The 20,583-nt window shown below is 42.7% G+C and overlaps 1 protein-coding gene across 1 annotated transcript in view; it reads left to right on the top strand.

Moving 5' to 3' along the window:
* Positions 1-20,583, top strand: part of ush2a (Usher syndrome 2A (autosomal recessive, mild)) — a 458,847-nt gene that overhangs the window by 217,714 nt on the left and 220,550 nt on the right. The window contains 4 exon segments of the mRNA XM_065004287.1: positions 6,854-7,016; positions 7,190-7,337; positions 12,519-12,670; positions 13,950-14,097. Coding sequence (XP_064860359.1) covers positions 6,854-7,016; positions 7,190-7,337; positions 12,519-12,670; positions 13,950-14,097 — 611 coding nt within the window.

The following is a 20,583-nucleotide window of genomic DNA, read 5'->3' as shown; positions in this document are numbered from 1 at the left end:
CTGAGTAGTACACACACACATATCTACTGAGTAGTACACAAACACATCTCTACTGAGTAGTACACACACACATTTCTACTGAGTAGTACACACACACATCTCTACTGAGTAGTACACACACACATCTCTACTGAGTAGTACACACACACACACATCTCTACTGAGTAGTACACACACACATCTCTACTGAGTAGTACACACACACATCTCTACTGAGTAGTACACACACACATTTCTACTGAGTAGTACACACACACATCTCTACTGAGTAGTACACACACACATCTCTACTGAGTAGTACACACACACATCTCTACTGAGTAGTACACACACACATTTCTACTGAGTAGTACACGCACACATTTCTACTGAGTAGTACACACACACATTTCTACTGAGTAGTACACACACACATTTCTACTAGCACTGCACAAATCAAAGTTTATTTTTTGCGTACACAGATGATTTCGCAGGTGCAGCAAAATGCTTGTGTTTCTATCTCCAACAGTGCAGTAATACCTAGCAATACAAACAATACAATACACACATAATCCAGAAAAATAAACAAATCTAGAAATTAAGAAATATCAGAACGAGCAATATCCGGAATAAATATATATACAGTCCCTATGGAAAGTATTCAGACCCCTTGACTTTTTCCACATTTTGTTACATTACAACCTTATTCTAAAATGGATTAAATGTTTTTTTCCCTCAGCGATCTACACACAATACCCCAATAATGACAAAGCGAAAACAGATTTTTAGAAATGTTTGCAAATGTATAAAAAAAATATATTAAAAAATAACTTGTTTACATAAGTATTAAGACAATTTACTATGAGACACAATTGAGCTCAGGTGCATTGTGTTTCCATTGATCATCCTTGAGATGTTTCTACAACTTGATTGGAGTCCACCTGTGGTAAATTCAATTGATTTGACATGATTTGGAAAGGCACACACCTGTCTATATAAGGTTCCACAGTTGACAGTGCATGTCAGAGCAAAAACCAAGCCATGAGATTGAAGGAATTGTCCGTAGAGCTTCGAGAGTATTATGCAGGATTGAAGGTCCCCAAATACAGGTGTGCCAAGCGTGTAGCGTCATACCCAACAAGACTCGAGGCTGTAATTTCTGCCAAAGGTGCTTCAACAAAGCACTGATTAAAGGGTCTGAATACTTATGTAAATATGATATCTCCATTTAATTTATATAAATTAGCAAACATTTCTAAAAACCTGTTTTTGCTTTGTCATTATCAGATATTGTGTGTAGATTGATAAGGAAAAAAAATATTTAATCAATTTTAGAATAAGGCTGTAACCTAACAAAGTGTGGAAAAAGTCAAGAGGTCTGAATACTTTCCGAAAGGCAAAGTATATTAATAGAAAAGGTGTGTACAGCAGTAGTTACAGTATATATTACACACATATAAATATAACTGCACCACCTATCTTACTACATAATAATAAAATACAACTTGGATACATTCAGGAAGTATCTTGATTGTCTATGATCCTCAAAGTGGAGATGTTGTTTATAGATTCTGTATAGGATGTTGTGTGTCACTGCTCCATACACACCACTGAGGTACTTCATAGGGATGTGTGTCTCTGAGCAGGGTATTATAGCCATAAACAACTCTCCAAGTCATTGAATATGACACCTTTAGAAAGACTGTGGGCTTATAGGTAGATAGATGGCTTCACACTACATGGCATTGACTGTCCTCCAACGAGAGAGAGGGAGAGGGAGCGAGAGAGAGGGAGAGAGAGAGAGAGAGAGAGAGAGAGAGACCGTATGAGTCTCTATATTATAGAGTGTGTGTGCCATTAGAGCCCCTGACCACCATCACTTAAGACCCACAGCAGGAGGGCAGCGCGCCACACACCGGAGAGAGGGTGGAGAAGAGAACAGCAGAGGGTGAATGAATAAATCAGAGTACAGAAAAGTGTATGCAGACAGTGTGTCAGAGGGAGAGTGAGGCCGGCAGGTTAAGTTGAGAAACACTGATCCCTCTCTCAGGGAAATGTCAGCACTTTACTGATGACCACACAAGGTAAAAGGTTGGGGTGTGAACATTAAAACCGTTACACGAAATTGGGATCCTTAACATTAAGAAAAATGAATAACCAAAAAACAACATTACTATCAAAGTGCAGTTATCACAAAACAGTATTTTCTGAGAGGAAGAGGCAAGAGGCAAACTTTAAGCTACTGTGGTGAATTTGCAAGGCATGGAAGACAAGATACACAGTTTACCAAGATATACATTGCCTTCAAAAAGTATTCACACCTCTTGACTTCTGTTGTTACAGCCTGAATTTAAAATGGATACAATTTGGATTTTGTGTCACTGACCTACACACCTACACACAATACCCCATAATGTCAAAGTGGAATAATGTTTTTCAAAAGTTGTACAAATTAATCAAAAATGAAAAGCTGAAATGTCTTGAGTCAATCAGTATTCAACCCCTTTGTTATGGGAAGATTCCATAAGTTTAGGAGGAAAAAGTTGCTTAACAAGTCACATAATAAGTTGCATGGACACACTCTGTGTGCAATAATAGTGTTTAAGATGATTTTTGAATGACTACCTCATCTCTGTACCCCGCACATACAAGTATCTGTATGGTCCCTCAGTCGAGCAATGAATTACAACCACGGATTCAACCACAAGGACCAGGGAGGTTTTCCAGTGCCTCGCAAATAATGGAACCTATTGGTAGATGGGTAAAAAAAAAGCAGACATTAAATATCCCTTTGAGCATCGCAAAGGTATTAATTAGACTTTGGATGGTCTATCAATACACTCAGTCACTACAAAGATACAGGTGTCCTTCCTAACTCAGTTACCAGAGAGGAAGGAAACCGCTGGTGACTGTAAAACTATTACAGAGTTTAATGGCTGTGATAAGAGAGAACTAAGAATGGATAAACAACATTGTAGTTACTCCACAATGCTAACCTAATTGACGGAGTGATAAGATGGAAGCCTGTACAAAATATAAATATTCCAAAACATGCATCCTGTTTGCAACAAGGCACTAAAGTAATATTCCAAAACATGCATCCTGTTTGCAACAAGGCACTAAAGTAATATTCCAAAACATGCATCCTGTTTGCAACAAGGCACTAAAGTAATATTCCAAAACATGCATCCTGTTTGCAACAAGGCACTAAAGTAATATTGCAAAACAATATGTCACTGCTCCATACACACCACTGAGGTACTTCATTGTGCATTGTGAAAGCAATTAACTTTTTTCTCCCGAATACAAAGTGTTATGTTTGTGGCAAATCCAATACAACACATTACTGAGTACCACTCTCCATATTTTTAAGCATAGTGGTGGCTGCATCATGTTATGGGTATGCTTGTAATTGTTAAGGACTGGGGGGTTTTCAGGAATAAAATAAACAGAATGGAGCCAAGCACAGGCAACATCCTAGAGGAAAACCTGGTTCAGTCTGCTTTCCAGCAGACACTGGAAGATGAATTAATCTTTCAGCAGGACAATAACCTAAAATACCAAGAAGTTTCCGAGTGGCCGTGTTACAGTTTTGGTAAGACTTGAAAATGCTTGTCTAGCAATGATCAACAGCCAATTTGACAGAGCTTGAAGTATTTTCAAAAGAATAATGGGCAAAGGTCTTAGAGGCGGCAGGTAGCCTAGTGGTTAGAGCGTTGGGCCAGTAACTGAAAGGTTGCTAGATCGAATCCCTGAGCTGACAAGGCAGTTAACCTGCTGTTCCTAGGCTGTCATTGTAAATAAGAATTTGTTCTTAACTGACTTGCCTAGTTAAACAAAGGTGAAATAAAGACTCACAACTGTAATTGCTGCTGAAGGTGATTCTAACATGTATTGACTCATGGTTGTGAATACCTCTGTAAAATAGATATTTCTGTGTTTTATTTTCAATTAATTTGCAGAAATGTCTAAATACATGTTTTCACTTTGTAATTTTCAGTTATTGCGTGTAAATAGAAAAAAAACATATTTAATCAACAAAATGTGGAATAGGTCAAGGGGTGTGAATACTTTCTGAAGGCCCTGTATGTGCACCACGGTTATTTCTGCCTGCCCCTTCCTCTCTCTCCCTGGCACTGGCAGCATCGCTTTAGTGGAAACCAAGACAGTTCTCAGGGCAGGCCTGGTTGTCGCCTCGTCTGGGACAATTTTAGCTAACCACAACCCTTTCCTAACCTTAACCGAATTCTCTTAAACCTGCCTCGTTAATTCTCCTAACCTGCTGCGTAAGTTCTCCTACCTGCTACGAAAAGTCACTTCTGCTCGTCAAAACCGGCAGACCTACCCTGAGAATAGTCTTGGTTTCCACTAATGCGATACAGCCTCGTGCTAGCTCACCTGCTCTTTCTCTTCGCTAATGATGTGAGTGTGTGTTCAGTCTTCAGTCTGTTGAGTGTAGAATACCCTAACCTACTCATTGATGATAGGCAATGTTTTACTGAAGTTGTACAGTAATGGTAGTACATCTGAAAGAGACATACCGAGAGACCCACACCGTTGCTAGCAGTAGCAGCAGAGCTGCATTGTGAATTAACGTGCTATTTTGTTCATTCTTATTCTTGTTTTAATGGAAAACAAATAACAACAAATTGCTGTTTTAACTTTAAGACATTTTTGTATTTGTCACATCCCTAGTAAAAGGACAAGTAGAATACATAGAGGACATAGGCGTACACATCCATGCATACACACACAGAGCGAGAGAGACATTTTATTTTTCAAGGGAGACTGGTGAGAGAAAGAAGTGGTGAGAGAAAGAAGTTGAGAGGGATTAGAGATTAGAGAGAGAAAAAAGAGTAGTTTTGCTGTAATTTGACATTAAAGATTCTATATCTCTCTCGCTCTGTTTCTCTCCTTTGATGCTGTAGCTGTGGCCTGTGAGCTGAGAGGTACTGCCTTGTTAGCAGAATCCTAATAGGCAAGGTAGAGGGATCATACGTGTTCAATATTCTTTTGTTGTGTTGCAATCTGCCTGTGAGAAAGGTTGAGAGGCCTGCATGCTGGATATGCACAAAACAATATCAGCAGAAACACATTCTCCTCTCCCTCCCTGCCCTCGCCAGCACACGCGTACCTACACAGGCGAGCACGAACACTTTTCTGTCCAATGCACGCTTACACTACACACATCAGATCTAGTTTTTCCTATGGCAAAATCTCACTTTGAATTTGAATTGAATATACTTTTAATAGGTGTCAATTTCACATTGATATTAGCCTGTATGATCTGTTTGCTCTGGATTTTCTCCTGAGTTGTTTCTAGCCCTAGTTTTTAAATAAATTATAAAATCATTGTTTAAAAACTCCTCTCTGGTTTCACTACCTACAATGATAGAATTAATTACTGCCACTATTGACACAGTATACATGAGCTGAGTAATGTGATAGATTGGTTAGTCAGGTTCATTGTACAGTAACACACTCATCAGTCATACCAACTACTGGATACATTCATCACTTCTCAAAATGGCTCACATTGAAGGTGGACCTAGGGGGGCGGGGTCTCTCCTGAGCCCTGGGCCAATTAGAAAAATGTGTGGTCCTAAGGAGTGGTGCCTATTGGGTCTTAGGCCAATTAGAATTGTAAGTGCTCTGAACGGAGTGGCCTTCAATGGGGGGGGGGTTGGGCCAATTAGAACAAGAACACATAAATGCCAGTAATGTTTGGGAATTGAATTATTGTTAATAATATAGAAAAATATATGTGTCCGGTTTGGTTTGTGTATTGTGGTGCTTTGGTGTTGAGTTGGTGCAGTTTTTTGTGGGGTGAGGTTTCACTGGGGTTTTGTTGTGGTTTTAAGTCAATCGGGGCAGCAGATAGCGTAGTGGTTAGAGTGTTGGACCAGTCACCGAGAGTTTGTTCTTAACTGACTTGCCTAGTTACATTTAAAAAATAAGAGATCTCAATAAAGAGCATCACAAGTCAAGTCTCTCTGTTTCTCTTTCTCCTTGATCCCTCCTCAGATAGTGGTGTCCTCTGTTCTATATTTACCCAGCTAGTACATAATGTTCTGAGAACTACAGTATATGTTGGTGAGAGTGTGGTTGTCCTATGGTTATTTTGCATACAACTTTCCGGGAATGGTTCTTTGGAACATTTTCAGCAAATTTATAGTAATAACTTTCTTCTGTGGGAATTTCAGTACTTCAGTATAACGTTTCCCACAGGTTTCTTCATGGTTTTATTCTATTTAAGTCATGTTCTCAAATTGTTCTGAGAATGTTAGGAAACTTTCCATAAAAACCATAAGGAAACTTTAGTAACGTCTAGAGAACATTCCAAGAATGTTATTTAAAAACACATACATACATTATGTTCTCAGCATCAACAAAACCCTCTATCTTGTTAAGTTTGTTCAGGTGTGTTGGCCGCACCCACTAATCGTCCACACCTGATCTTAATGAGTGCCCGTTTAATTTAAATGGGCTCTGTTTGAATAGACTAAAATGAACAGCTGTGTATGCATAAAAAACATGGCATGCTAGCTCCATCCTGGTGGCGCAGTGGATTAACTCCATGGATAGAAAACAGAGTTATAGGTTTGAATCTCACCGATGCTGTGTCACAAAAAAATAAATGTGTTTTCATGATTAATGCCTAAGGAAAATAATTTCCACGTGTCCTATTAGTGCTTGGAGTAAAAAAAAATGACCCAAAATAATCTAGTAGTGTTATTAAAAGTCTTATTGAAACATTCAGTGAAAGTTTTAAGGAAGTTATTCAAAAACCTCCAAATAACCTATAATTTCCATTCCCCGAGCGTTAATAAAACTTCCTGTCTCCCTCCCTCCCTCCCTCCCTCCCTCTCTCCAGGTGGTCTCGTCCTGAGCAGGTGAATGGTGTGTTAGAGTTCTACAGTGTGTACCTGTCAGTAGAAGGGGAGGAGCCAGTGTGTGTGTATAACAGCTCGGAACTGTTTGTAGACCACACCCTCCGTAACCTGACACCAGGCACCACCTACAGCTTCACTGTCACTGTGAGTACACACACGTACACTCTCAGTTATATATGAGGATTCAATTATACTGTATCATGTGTTATTACATAACTTTTTGTGTCCAAACGAAACTCACATTTATCTTGTAAACCTTGTTTCCTGTGTGTATGCATGTTTATACATGTGTGTGTGTGTGTTTCCCATGTGTTTAGGCGTGTACGGGGGGAGGCTGTTCCTTCAGCCCCCCTAGCGAGGCTCACACAGAGGAGAGCACCCCTGAAAATATCCCTGCCCCCTACGTCACTCCTCTCTCCCCCCATGCCCTCAACATTACCTGGACACCCCCAGACACACCCAACGGTAAAGAGGTGAAGGGTTATGATGGGGGGAGAGGGGGGTGAGGTGGGAATGAGGAACAATTGATAATTGGTTAGTGTGACAGAGAAACAATTCTTCATTGTTTACCATTGGCTGTATAAATTCATATCATATGTACTAGATATATAGTGCCTTCGGAAAGTTTTCAGACCCCTTGACGTTTTCCACATTTTGTTAGGTTACAACCTTATTCTAAAATTGATTTAAAAAATAATAATTACTCATCAATCTACACACAATACCCCATAATGACAAATTAAAAACAGGTTTTTATGAATGTTTGCTAATTTATTAAAAATAAAAAACTGAAATATTACATTTACATAAGTATACAGACCCTTTACTCAGTACTTTGTTGAAGTACCTTTTGACGGTGAGTACAGCCTCGAGTCTTCTTGGGTATGTCGCTACAAGCTTGGCACACAATGGGAGGTTCTCCCATTCTCCCATTCCTCTATGCAAATCCTCTCAAGCTCTGTCAGGATGGACAGGGAGCGTTGCTGCACAGCTATTTTCAGGTCTCTCCAGAGATGTTTGATCGGGTTCAAGTCCGGGCTCTGGCTGGGCAACTCAAGGACATTCAGAGACTTGTCCCAAAGCCACTCCTGTGTTGTGTTGGCTGTGTGTCTAGGGTCGTTGTCCTGTTGGAAGGTGAACCTTCGCCCCAGTCTGAAGTCTCGCTTCCTAGCAGGTTTTCATCAAGGGTCTCTCAGGACTTTGCTCCGTTCATCTGTCCCTTGATCCTGACTTGTCTCCCAGTCCCTGCTACTGAAAAACATCCCCACAGCATGATGCCGCTACCACCATGCTTCACCATAGGGATGGTGCCAGGTTTCCTCCAGACGTGATGCTTGGCATTCAGGCCAAAGAGTTCAATCTTGCTTTCACCAGACCAGAGAATCTTGTACCCAAACTAGTTGGTCAATTAAAGGATCATAGGTGGAGGGGAAGTTGGACAGGGATGACATACTGAGGTACACACACTTTGTATTTGTACGTACTCCTCCAGCTCGACACACTGACAGGGACGTTTTGACAGTGCAAAAATGGGAGATGTTTACCAAAATTGAGGGAGGCTAGTCACAGCACTTAACATCTGTTCTGGAATGCTGCACATGTCACAGACACTTTTAGATACGTGATTGTCAAAGTATTGTGAATATGGAGGGAGAGAGAGGGTGAAAGGGAGAGATGGGGAAAGGGAGAGAGACCGAGTGAGGGACAAAGAGAGAGAGAGAGAGAGGGAGAAAGAGAGAGATGGGGAAAGGGAGAGAGACCGAGTGAGGGACAAAGAGAGAGAGAGAGAGAGGGGGGATAGAGAGCGAGAGAGAGAGAGATGGGGAAGAGTGATAGAGAGAGAGAGTGATAGAGAGAGAGCAAGAGAGAGGGGGGAGAGAGAGAGCGATAGAGAGAGAGAGTTGGTAAGAGCTTGCTGCTTCTTTAAGTGGATGGCAAGTGCTCTCTTTTGACTGAAGCTGTGAACTGCAGGCTGGGAACACATAGGAGAGAGCTGCCTAGACATGATTTGTTTCTTAAAGTTCACCTTTTTTAAATTTGGTGTAACATAGCTCAGGTACAAACGCTGACGATCAGTTATTTAGTAGACACTCTTATCAGAACAATGTATAGTAAGTGTATACAACAAAGAGGACAGGATGTCTTAAAAAACAAAACATCACACGTACATTTGCTCTGAGTTAGATAGGAAATGTAGTTGTTGGTAGGAGGAATGCCATCTGTAGCAACACGTGTTGTCAGGGGATGCTCAAAGACAGCACCACGATGTCCACAACGATGTCTGTATTTCTGGACAACAATAGAAAGATCATAAACGTGTGCAGTCACGGTATGGCTTGGTACATGCTCTTAGGAGAAAATACACAGCTTAAAATGAAACTCGCTCTAAATTTGTTCTTGACAAAATTGTATGGTAATCAATACTCTTACTTTAACAGCAAAAATATATTTCCAAAATAAATATGTTCGCTTTCGTGCTGAAAATGTTGATGTCTAACAAATGTATACATTGTTTTATTCAAACACTTTAATTGTATTTGTCTGCCAAATAAATACATTTGGTTCAAAGGTCACACTACTTTTTGTAACCTTCCCATCAGAGTTGAGCTCAATTCAGAATGTTTGAATTGACTCCCATTCAACTCACGAGTTGAAAATAGAACATGAGTGTTTCATTGAATCTGACAGGTATACTTCCAGATACCAAGAATATATCACTTTTCTCTGGAAACAATGTTCAAATACTCTTTTAACCTTAGTGCTTAGAATAGATCATTATATTTTCTCGACAAAAAATGCAGTTATATTAGACCCTACCTTATACATTGTGTTTTGTATTCTAATGCCACAATCCGTGATTGGTACAAAGATTTTGCGGACTTGTACTTTCTGGATACAATGTAAACGCTATGATATCACTTATACTGTATATGCCTCTTGACCGTCAAACTACTGATCATCCCATTATAACCACCCAAAAAAATGTTTTGTTTTATTTCAATGTTTCCAAACAATACAAATGTCAACAACCCATTTAAAACTTATTGGACAATTGCTCTGTCACTTAGCATTAGCCTAGCCTAGCCTAGCCTTAGACTTGTTTACTGAAACGTTAGCTGAAACTCAACTTGATGCTGAAGACGCAGCTAAGCTAATGACAGAGCTATTTTGCCCAACAGTCCTTGCATCCAAAGCCCCCTTAGTGAATTTGTCGGGTGGTAAGTATCATTATTCAGATCACAGCTCTAAGCTTCTTGTGACGGAGTAGCCATTGGGTGTTGATTTTCAAATTATGGAACTGATGCATTCCAGGAGATGGAGTATTTTCCACAAATTGAACACAATGTAAGTGATTAATGAAATATAACTTAGAATATTTGAATACAGATTTTGTTTTCCTTGATCATTCATTTTAAGAGTTGAAAATGAATGAAAATATATTGTTTCAACAATCTTTTCTACTTCTGTATATAACGACATGGTGTTTTATGTAGATGTATATTTGTATAGACCACACCTAATACAGAACAGAAAAGCCATTTGGATTTCACTGAATTTCACTGAATTCAATTATATTATTATATTATTATATTATTATATTTCATTCAAATTCAAATTGCATTTCTGTATCCTGTTTAACCCTTTACACTCGTGGGAATGGGCCTATATGTATAGGGCTAAATGTAAATGTTTCCTACAGAAGAAATATGAAAAGCATATGCATAACCATGGTAGCAATTGAAAGGGAACAGTTTGGAGAGTATGGGACCATTATTAGACCAGAGTTGAGGACACAACAGTTCATCTGACACAAGTTCATCTGACACATTTGACATTTACTGTACTTTTTGCCGCATTTGTTGATAAGGAAATCTGAAAATACTCTGAATACCTTCAGTAGCGTGATAAGACTATTCATGGAAAATTTGGGGCAGGCGCAACATAAAACAAAAATATTACAAGGGTTTGAGTGAGTAGTCTACCTGGTGTCTCCAAGTGTCCACACTCCTCTCCAAAGTGTGCAAAGTTCATAATACTTTTAATACACTTTTATGACTCAAAGAAGAGTCTTCAACTAACTATAAGGTGCTGTTTTGAGCTCTCCAAGCTGTGCCTTTTATGAATTAGAGAAAACACGCTGTAGTTTTTTGGGGGGGAACACAACCCTGCATCCCCACCATCACACAGTTACTGTTGTTGTTTACGCAGTCCAAAAACAGGCCATTATAAATCGCAATCTGGGTCACTAGCTGTGTTATAAAATATGATATTACAGTGTTAAGCTTTCACAATGCAATTCGGGCACAGTTTCTTTCCAATAGACAAACACAGACTCATTGTGTTCAGAACCACCCAGGGTATGACGCCATGTCATCTGGTAACTATACATCAAACACAGACTCATTGTGTTCAGAACCACCCAGGGTATGACGCCATGTCATCTGGTAACTACACATCAAACACAGACTCATTGTGTTCAGAACATTATATAGTGTGTATATTATAGTGTGTATTATATAGTGTGTATAATATAGTGTGTATTATATAGTGTGTATATTACAGTGTGTATATTATAGTGTGTATTATATAGTGTGTATATTATAGTGTGTATATAACAGTGTGTATTATATAGTGTGTATTATATAGTGTGTATATTATAGTGTGTATATTATAGTGTGTATATTATAGTGTGTATTATATAGTGTGTATATTATAGTGTGTATATAACAGTGTGTATTATATAGTGTGTATTATATAGTGTGTATATTATAGTGTGTATATAATAGTGTGTATTATATAGTGTGTATATTATAGTGTGTATAATATAGTGTGTGAGCATTTGGCTCCGTAAACCCTCCACGCCTATTAGACGTGATAAATGACAGCCTTGCTAATCTGACAGCCATTTAATATGAAAAAAAACTTTCAACACAATTACCCGATTATCTCGCACTTAAAACCCCTTCAAAAGGCTTTAATTCTTCTCAAAGAATGCGTTGTACTATTCGTCTGGCTGCTCATAATGTGGAGTCAATATGGAGTCCATATGATTTGCTTGGTTCCACACCACTAGAAGTCTGGAGGAGTTTTTCCCAATTTTTCTGGAGATTTGTTGGCTAATCCCACTGGGGATTAAAGTGTGGGAAACATGGAGACAAGCAGGAGAATAAGCTTGTTATGTATTAGGCTTCACATCAACCTGGGCTTATTACAACACTCTCACAACTCTGCAGCCCAAATGGCACCCTATTCCCTATTTAGTGCACTACGTCTCCTATAGGGCTCTGGTCAAAAGTATTGCACTAATTCGGGAATGGGATGGCATTTTGGATGCATTCCAGCTGAATATGGGACATTTTACGTGTGGAGATGTATTCCTGTCAATTTCTTTACAAAGACGTGAAATGGTTTTCTCTGGGCAGACGCATAATTAAAACAGAATAGGTTCTTACCACAAACATGATCTGTTGAGCCCTGTATGGAGGAGAAAGAGACATGCTGTTTCCTTATGAGGCTGTAATAACCTTAGGATAATTCCTTGTGATTGGTTTAGTGACAGGGTGTGTGTGTGTGTGTGTGTGTGTGCGTGTGTGTGTGTGTGTGGGGGTGTGTGTGTGTATGTGTGTGTGCTTTCCTCTCCTCTAGGAGTGATCAGCAGCTATGGAGTGTGGATGAACGGTGTGCTGGTCCAGAACTCTACCTCCCTATGGTTCTCTGTTGACCACCTGTCTCCCTGGAGTCTACACAGCTTTAGAGTACAGGCCTGCACCGCACAGGGCTGTGCCCTGGGACCACTGGTGAGTCACACACACACACATACACACACACACACACACACACACATACACATGGATATTATCGAACACATTCACTGTCACGCACACACACTTGCACGTAGTGTCTGTGCGCTAAGCCTTTAGTTTTGTACGGCAGCTGGCAGGCATTATAAAGGTGATTGATTCTAGGGTTCAATAAATGGCCGTCTGGTGACGATGACATTTGGGAGAAATGCCACTCAGGGAGTCAGGGCCTGGGATGGGCTAGGCCAATATGGCTAAACGCAGCACTGCCAACAGGGCACTGCACGGGCTGAAGAGGGGAGGGCAGGATGAGGCACAAAGGGGAGGGGGCTAGAGGGGCAGGGAAGGTAGAGGGGCAGGGAAGGTAGAGGGGCAGTGGAGGTAGAGGGGCAGGGGAGAGGGAGGGGCAGGGGAGGTAGAGGGGGAAGGGAGGTAGAGGGGCAGGGAAGGTAGAGGGGCAGGGAAGGTAGAGGGGCAGTGGAGGTAGAGGGGCAGGGGAGGTAGAGGGGCAGTGGAGGTAGAGGGGCAGTGGAGGTAGAGGGGCAGGGGAGGTAGAGGGGGAAGGGAGGTAGAGTGGGGAGGTAGAGGGGGAAGGGAGGTAGAAGGAGGGGGTAGAAGGAGGGGGTAGAGGTAGAGGGGGCCGGGAGGTAGAGGGGCAGTGGAGGTAGAGGGGCAGGGAGGGGAGGGGGAAGGGGAGGTAGAGGGGGAGGTAGAGGGGGAAGGGAGGTAGAGGGAGGGGGTAGAGGTAGAGGGGCTGGGAAGGTAGAGGGGCAGGGAAGGTAGAGGGGCAGGGGAGGTAGAGGGGCGGGAAAGTTGGGCGGGGGGGCCGGGAGGTAGAGGGGCCGGGAGGTAGAGGGGGAGGTAGAGGGGCCGGGGAGGTAGAGGGGGAGGTAGAGGGGCAGGGGAGGTAGAGGGGATGGGGAGGTAGAAGGGCAGGGAGGTAGAGGGGCAGGGGAGGTAGAGGGGGGCGGGGAGGTTGGGCGGGGGATGGGGAGGTAGAAGGGCAGGGGAGGTAGAGGGGCCAGGGAGGTAGAGGGGCCAGGGAGGTAGAGGAGGAGGGAGAGGGGCAGGGGAGGTTGGGCGGGGGGGACGGGGAGGTAGAGGGGGGGGGACGGGGAAGTAGAGGGGACAGGGAGGTAGAGGGGGGGTAGAGGTGCAGGAGAGGGGAGGGGAGATGTCTGCGATTTTTGAACTGTCTATAAAAGCACTGATGATAATGATGATAATAATAATGTGTCTTTCCGTGTTTTGCGTGTTTGTGTGTGTGTGTGTCCAGGTGGAGAGGCGTACGTTGGAGATGGCCCCAGTAGGTCCTGTGGTGCTGGAGGTTGATAGTGAAGGACCTACCTCTCTCAGGGCCAAGTGGAGCCAGCCAGCCACACCTAGTGGGAACATCACCTATACACTACTGTACACACACACAGGTAACACACACACACATGAACGTACACACACACACACACACACACACACACACACACACACACACACACACACACACACACGTACTCTACACAGATAGAGGTTACTCACACACAGTACTCTACACAAAACTAGGTAACAAAGACAGTTTGCACACTTGGTAAATATTTGCTTTAAAGTGATTTCTATAATGAATTGGTATAAAGATATAATGCCCACTCAACAACAGCCTACTAAGCATGACAGCAATAAAGATTGCCTCTCAAAAAGCGACTTAATAACGACAATGAAATTAAGACAGAATGGGCTATTTGGCCTGTTTGTAATTTGCGTGGTGTGTATTGTCAGCGGTATTCGGGGTGTAAAATGTGCTTATTTGATGAAAGTTCTAGACAGGGGTTAAGTGCCACTTCACTTGGTCAGCTTCTGGCCCGGACTCACAGAGTAATCATCATAGACACACACACGCGCAAGCACACACACTCTCTCCCACACACACCCTCTCTCACACACACACTCTCTCCCACACACACCCTCTCTCACACACACACCCTCTCTCACACACACACTCAATGAAGCAGATATAAACTCCACTACGTATTTATTTGGACAGTGAAGCTAAAACGTTTAATTTGTCTCTATACTCCAGCATTTTAGATTTGAGATCAAACGTTTCATATGAGGCGACAGTACAGAATGTTTTATTTGAGGATATTCCTTTACACATTATCAGTGTTTCTCTGTAACTTTCTCACTCATTCACGATTCATGTATGATATCCGTAATCATAGTAGCGTCCACAGGAATGTAGAGGTGTTCTGAAACATATTCTATTCTTTTTTACAATACAAGTGAAATGACACAATACAATATTTACCATTCATTTCTATTGCATCCAAAAAGTGTGTAGAGTCACAAACTTGATGTAGTTATTGTGTGCTAGAAATATGGGATCAAATACTAAACTTTTAACCACTTTACAATATAAGTGCATTTTTCCGAATACTTAAGTATTCAGACCCCTTGGATTTCATAGGAATTTTCATTTAGTTCAAAAGGTGTATTCATTTGCTATGTTTTTTTTGCAGTATTACTTTAGTGCCTTGTTGCATACAAGATGCACGTTTTCCAATATATTTGTATTTTTCTTTTCACTGTCATTATTGTGTAGTCACTACAATGTTCTCCCATCACAGCCATTGAACTCTGTAGCTGTTTTAAAGTCACTACTGGCCTCATGGTAACACTCCTGAGCAGTTTCATTCCTGTCCTGCAGCTCAGTTCAGAAGGATGACTGTATCTTTGATGTGTCTGTGTGGTTTAATACATCATCCACAGCATCAGTATTAACTTGACCATGCTTAAAGAGATAATCAATGTCTGATTTGTTATTGTTACCCATCTACCAATCATTGGTCTTTGAATCTGTGCTTGAAATTCAATACTTGACTGAGGGAAAGGGGATATGTAGCCAGTTGCACAACTGAATTCATTCAACCAAAATATGTCTTCCGCACTTAAACCCAACCCTCTGAATGAGAGATGTGGGGGGCTGCCTTATAAGACTCCCACGGTGCAGTTGTTGTGGGGGTTAACTGCCTTGATCAAGGTTAGAACAGGGTTTTTCCACCTTGCCGTTTCTGGGATTCAAACAAGCAACTTTTCGGTTACTGTCCCAAAAGTCTAACTGCTATGCTGCCTACCTCTCAGACCGACCTTACAGCTGTTGTATGTATGGGGTACAGAGGAAGGGTTAGTCATTCAAAAATCATGCCAATCCTATTATTTCACACAGTCCATGTAACTTGTTAAGCCAAATTTGACACCTGAATTCATTTAGGATTGCCTAAACAAAGGGAAAAGTATTACATTTTAGTTATGATTATTATTATTTTTCTTTAAAAAATAAAAAACAATCTTCCACTTTGACATTACAGAGTATTTTGTGCAATTGTTGACAACAAATTACAACTCAATCCATAACGGTCTTTCATTTCTAAATGGTTAAACAGCTATGTATGAAAGCACCCTCAAATAAAAGGTGGCATTCTGTACTGTCGCCTCATATGAAACATTTGATCTCAAATCCAAAATGCTTGAGTATAGAGCCAAATGAAAAGTTGTACCTTCACTGTACAAATAAATACGGAGGGGAGTGTATACCATTTTAGGGGATAGAGCCAGAGAGGAGAGTGGAGAGTGAGACCGAGAGGGGAGGAGGCACACGAGGAGAGCTAGAGGAGGACAGTAGATAGTCGGGGGTAGTAATCAGTGTGTAGAGATGGTAGTGACCTCTCTCTCAGCGAGCAGAGAGACCTGTGTGTTACTGCACTGCTTTGATGTCTCCTTCACACAGGAACACACAGATTAGGAGGAGGGATGAGAGCCAGGGAGGAAAGAGAGATGGAATATTGCTTTATCTACCCCTTTGATATACACTGCCTATATCTGCGTGTCGAGGTCTGTATGCGTGCGTGTGTGCATGTGTGTATGTGTGTGTATGTGTGCGTGCGTGTGTATGTGTGCATGTGTGTATGTGTGTGTATGTGATGTAGAAGATTGGGTAGATGTGCATGTCTTAATATTCAGGACCTTTCATTTCCTGTCAGCCACAGTAACCCTCTCTGTGTATCCATCACCTCTCCCTTCCCATCCTCTCCTCCTCTATGTCCAGACTAAGGGCAGAGTGGCAGCGTAATGATCTTTTACATGTTAGTATGGTAGTAAAACTGGCCCTTATGTCACAGCCAGCCAGGAGGGACCTATTACATATGACAGGCCCGATCAACAGACACACACACACACACACACACACACACACAGTGTGATGGCGAGAGAGAGAGTTATTCTCCCTGACAAGGCTGATCAAGAGGCCCAGACCAAGCCAAGCATTATTAAATATTGACTCATGTTGTGATTTATGTAGAGCTGTAGGAAGAAAGCTCTTTTTAACCACTCACTATTCCTCACTGCTGAAAATCAGCCATCACTCTCTCTCTCTGTCGGGAAATACAGAACATGAACACGGCAGCCTTTTACTCATGAAAGAGGGAGTTAGAGGGGGAGAGAGAGCGAGAGAGAGAAATCGAGAGGGATATAGATAAGTAGACGGAGAGAGAGAAGGAGAGAGAGAAAGGAGAGAGAGAGAAAAAGAGTACTTGCACTTCAAAAATCTGAGACGGATGCTTTCATGTTAGCGTTTCATTTTACAAACTGCTAACAGCAGACTAGGTAAATTGGAAGCAATTGTAAGATTTAGAAAGTGGACCAGGGCCGGGGAGTTGGAGAGAGAGGGCTGTCTGGGGAATCCAACTCACGTTAATTCATTAAGCTTGTTTATTTTTGCTTAAGCTGTGAAATGTTATCAGTTTTTTTTGCCTTTCTGTGTTTTCAGAGGTAATAGAAGATGAGGAGTTGTGCCAAGTTAGCAGTATGGTATCACAGTAGTCTCACTCTTTCTCGCTCTCTCTTTCTCCTTCTGTCTCTCCCTCCTTTCCTCTTTCTTTATCTCTCTCTACATCATTATTTTATCTCTCTATTTCCCTTACTCTCTAACCGTCCATCTTTCTATCTCTTTCTCTACGCCTCTCTCTCTGTCTCTTTCTCTATGCCTCTCTCTGTCTCTTTCTCTACGCCTCTCTCTCTGTCTCTTTCTCTACGCCTCTCTCTCTCTGTCTCTTTCTCCACGCCTCTCTCTCTGTCTCTTTCTCTACGCCTCTCTGTCTCTCTTTCTCTACGCCTCTCTCTCTGTCTCTTTCTCTACGCCTCTCTCTCTATCTCTTTCTCTACGCCTCTCTGTCTCTTTCTCTACACCTCTCTCTCTGTCTCTTTCTCTACGCCTCTGTCTCTTTCTCTACGCCTCTCTCTCTGTCTCTTTCTCTACGCCTCTCTGTCTCTTTCTCTACGCCTCTCTCTCTGTCTCTTTCTCTACGCCTCTCTCTGTCTCTTTCTCTACGCCTCTCTCTCTGTCTCTTTCTCTACGCCTCTCTCTCTGTCTCTTTCTCTACGCCTCTCTCTCTGTCTCTTTCTCTACGCCTCTGTCTCTTTCTCTACGCCTCTCTGTCTGTCTCTTTCTCTACGCCTCTCTCTCTGTCTCTTTCTCTACGCCTCTCTCTCTGTCTCTTTCTCTACGCCTCTCTCTCTGTCTCTTTCTCTACGCCTCTCTCTCTGTCTCTTTCTCTACGCCTCTCTCTCTGTCTCTTTCTCTATGCCTCTCTCTCTGTCTCTTTCTCTACGCCTCTCTGTCTCTCTTTCTCTACGCCTCTCTCTCTGTCTCTTTCTCTACGCCTCTCTCTCTGTCTCTTTCTCTATGCCTCTCTCTGTCTCTTTCTCTACGCCTCTCTCTCTGTCTCTTTCTCTACGCCTCTCTCTCTGTCTCTTTCTCCACGCCTCTCTCTCTGTCTCTTTCTCTACGCCTCTCTGTCTCTCTTTCTCTACGCCTCTCTCTCTGTCTCTTTCTCTACGCCTCTCTCTCTATCTCTTTCTCTACGCCTCTCTGTCTCTTTCTCTACACCTCTCTCTCTGTCTCTTTCTCTACGCCTCTGTCTCTTTCTCTACGCCTCTCTCTCTGTCTCTTTCTCTACGCCTCTCTCTCTGTCTCTTTCTCTACGCCTCTCTCTGTCTCTTTCTCTACGCCTCTCTCTCTGTCTCTTTCTCTACGCCTCTCTCTCTGTCTCTTTCTCTACGCCTCTCTCTCTGTCTCTTTCTCTACGCCTCTCTGTCTCTTTCTCTACGCCTCTCTGTCTGTCTCTTTCTCTACGCCTCTCTCTCTGTCTCTTTCTCTACGCCTCTCTCTCTGTCTCTTTCTCTACGCCTCTCTCTCTGTCTCTTTCTCTACGCCTCTCTCTCTGTCTCTTTCTCTACGCCTCTCTCTCTGTCTCTTTCTCTATGCCTCTCTCTCTGTCTCTTTCTCTACGCCTCTCTGTCTCTCTTTCTCTACGCCTCTCTCTCTGTCTCTTTCTCTACGCCTCTCTCTCTGTCTCTTTCTCTACGCCTCTCTGTCTGTCTCTTTCTCTACGCCTCTCTCTCTGTCTCTTTCTCTACGCCTCTCTCTCTATCTCTTTCTCTACGCCTCTCTGTCTCTTTCTCTACACCTCTCTCTCTGTCTCTTTCTCTACGTCTCTTGCTCTGTCTCTTTCTCTACGCCTCTCTGTCTCTTTCTCTACGCCTCTCTGTCTGTCTCTTTCTCTACACCTCTCTCTCTCTTTCTCTACGCCTCTCTCTCTGTCTCTTTCTCTACGCCTCTCTCTCTGTCTCTTTCTCTACACCTCTCTGTCTCTTTCTCTACGCCTCTCTGTCTCTTTCTCTACGCCTCTCTGTCTCTTTCTCTACGCCTCCTTGTCTCTTTCTCTACGCCTCTCTGTCTGTCTCTTTCTCTACGCCTCTCTGTCTGTCTCTTTCTCTACGCCTCTCTCTCTGTCTCTTTCTCTACGCCTCTCTCTCTGTCTCTTTCTCTACGCCTCTCTGTCTCTCTTTCTCTACGCCTCTCTCTCTGTCTCTTTCTCTACGCCTCTCTCTCTGTCTCTTTCTCTACGCCTCTCTCTCTGTCTCTTTCTCTACGCCTCTCTGTCTCTCTTTCTCTACGCCTCTCTGTCTGTCTCTTTCTCTACGCCTCTCTCTCTGTCTCTTTCTCTACGCCTCTCTCTCTGTCTCTTTCTCTACGCCTCTCTGTCTCTCTTTCTCTACGCCTCTCTCTCTGTCTCTTTCTCTACGCCTCTCTCTCTGTCTCTTTCTCTACGCCTCTCTGTCTCTTTCTCTACGCCTCTCTCTCTGTCTCTTTCTCTACGCCTCTCTCTCTGTCTCTTTCTCTACGCCTCTCTGTCTCTTTCTCTACGCCTCTCTCTCTGTCTCTTTCTCTACGCCTCTCTCTCTGTCTCTTTCTCTACGCCTCTCTGTCTCTTTCTCTACGCCTCTCTCTCTGTCTCTTTCTCTACGCCTCTCTCTCTGTCTCTTTCTCTACGCCTCTCTCTCTGTCTCTTTCTCTACGCCTCTCTCTCTCTTTCTCTACGCCTCTCTGTCTCTTTCTCTACGCCTCTCTGTCTCTTTCTCTACGCCTCTCTGTCTGTCTCTTTCTCTACGCCTCTCTCTCTGTCTCTTTCTCTACACCTCTCTCTCTGTCTCTTTCTCTACGCCTCTCTCTCTGTCTCTTTCTCTACGCCTCTCTGTCTCTTTCTCTACGCCTCTCTCTCTGTCTCTTTCTCTACGCCTCTCTGTCTCTTTCTCTACGCCTCTCTGTCTCTTTCTCTACGCCTCTCTCTCTGTCTCTTTCTCTACACCTCTCTCTCTGTCTCTTTCTCTACGCCTCTCTGTCTCTTTCTCTACGCCTCTCTCTCTGTCTCTTTCTCTACGCCTCTCTGTCTCTTTCTCTAAGCCTCTCTCTCTGTCTCTTTCTCTACGCCTCTCTCTCTGTCTCTTTCTCTACGCCTCTCTCTCTGTCTCTTTCTCTACACCTCTCTCTCTGTCTCTTTCTCTACGCCTCTCTGTCTCTT

The sequence above is a fragment of the Oncorhynchus nerka genome, linkage group LG18 (genome assembly GCF_034236695.1).
Source record: "Oncorhynchus nerka isolate Pitt River linkage group LG18, Oner_Uvic_2.0, whole genome shotgun sequence".
Taxonomy (NCBI): Eukaryota; Metazoa; Chordata; class Actinopteri; order Salmoniformes; family Salmonidae; genus Oncorhynchus; species Oncorhynchus nerka.
This window is presented reverse-complemented; position numbering and strand designations above follow the sequence as displayed.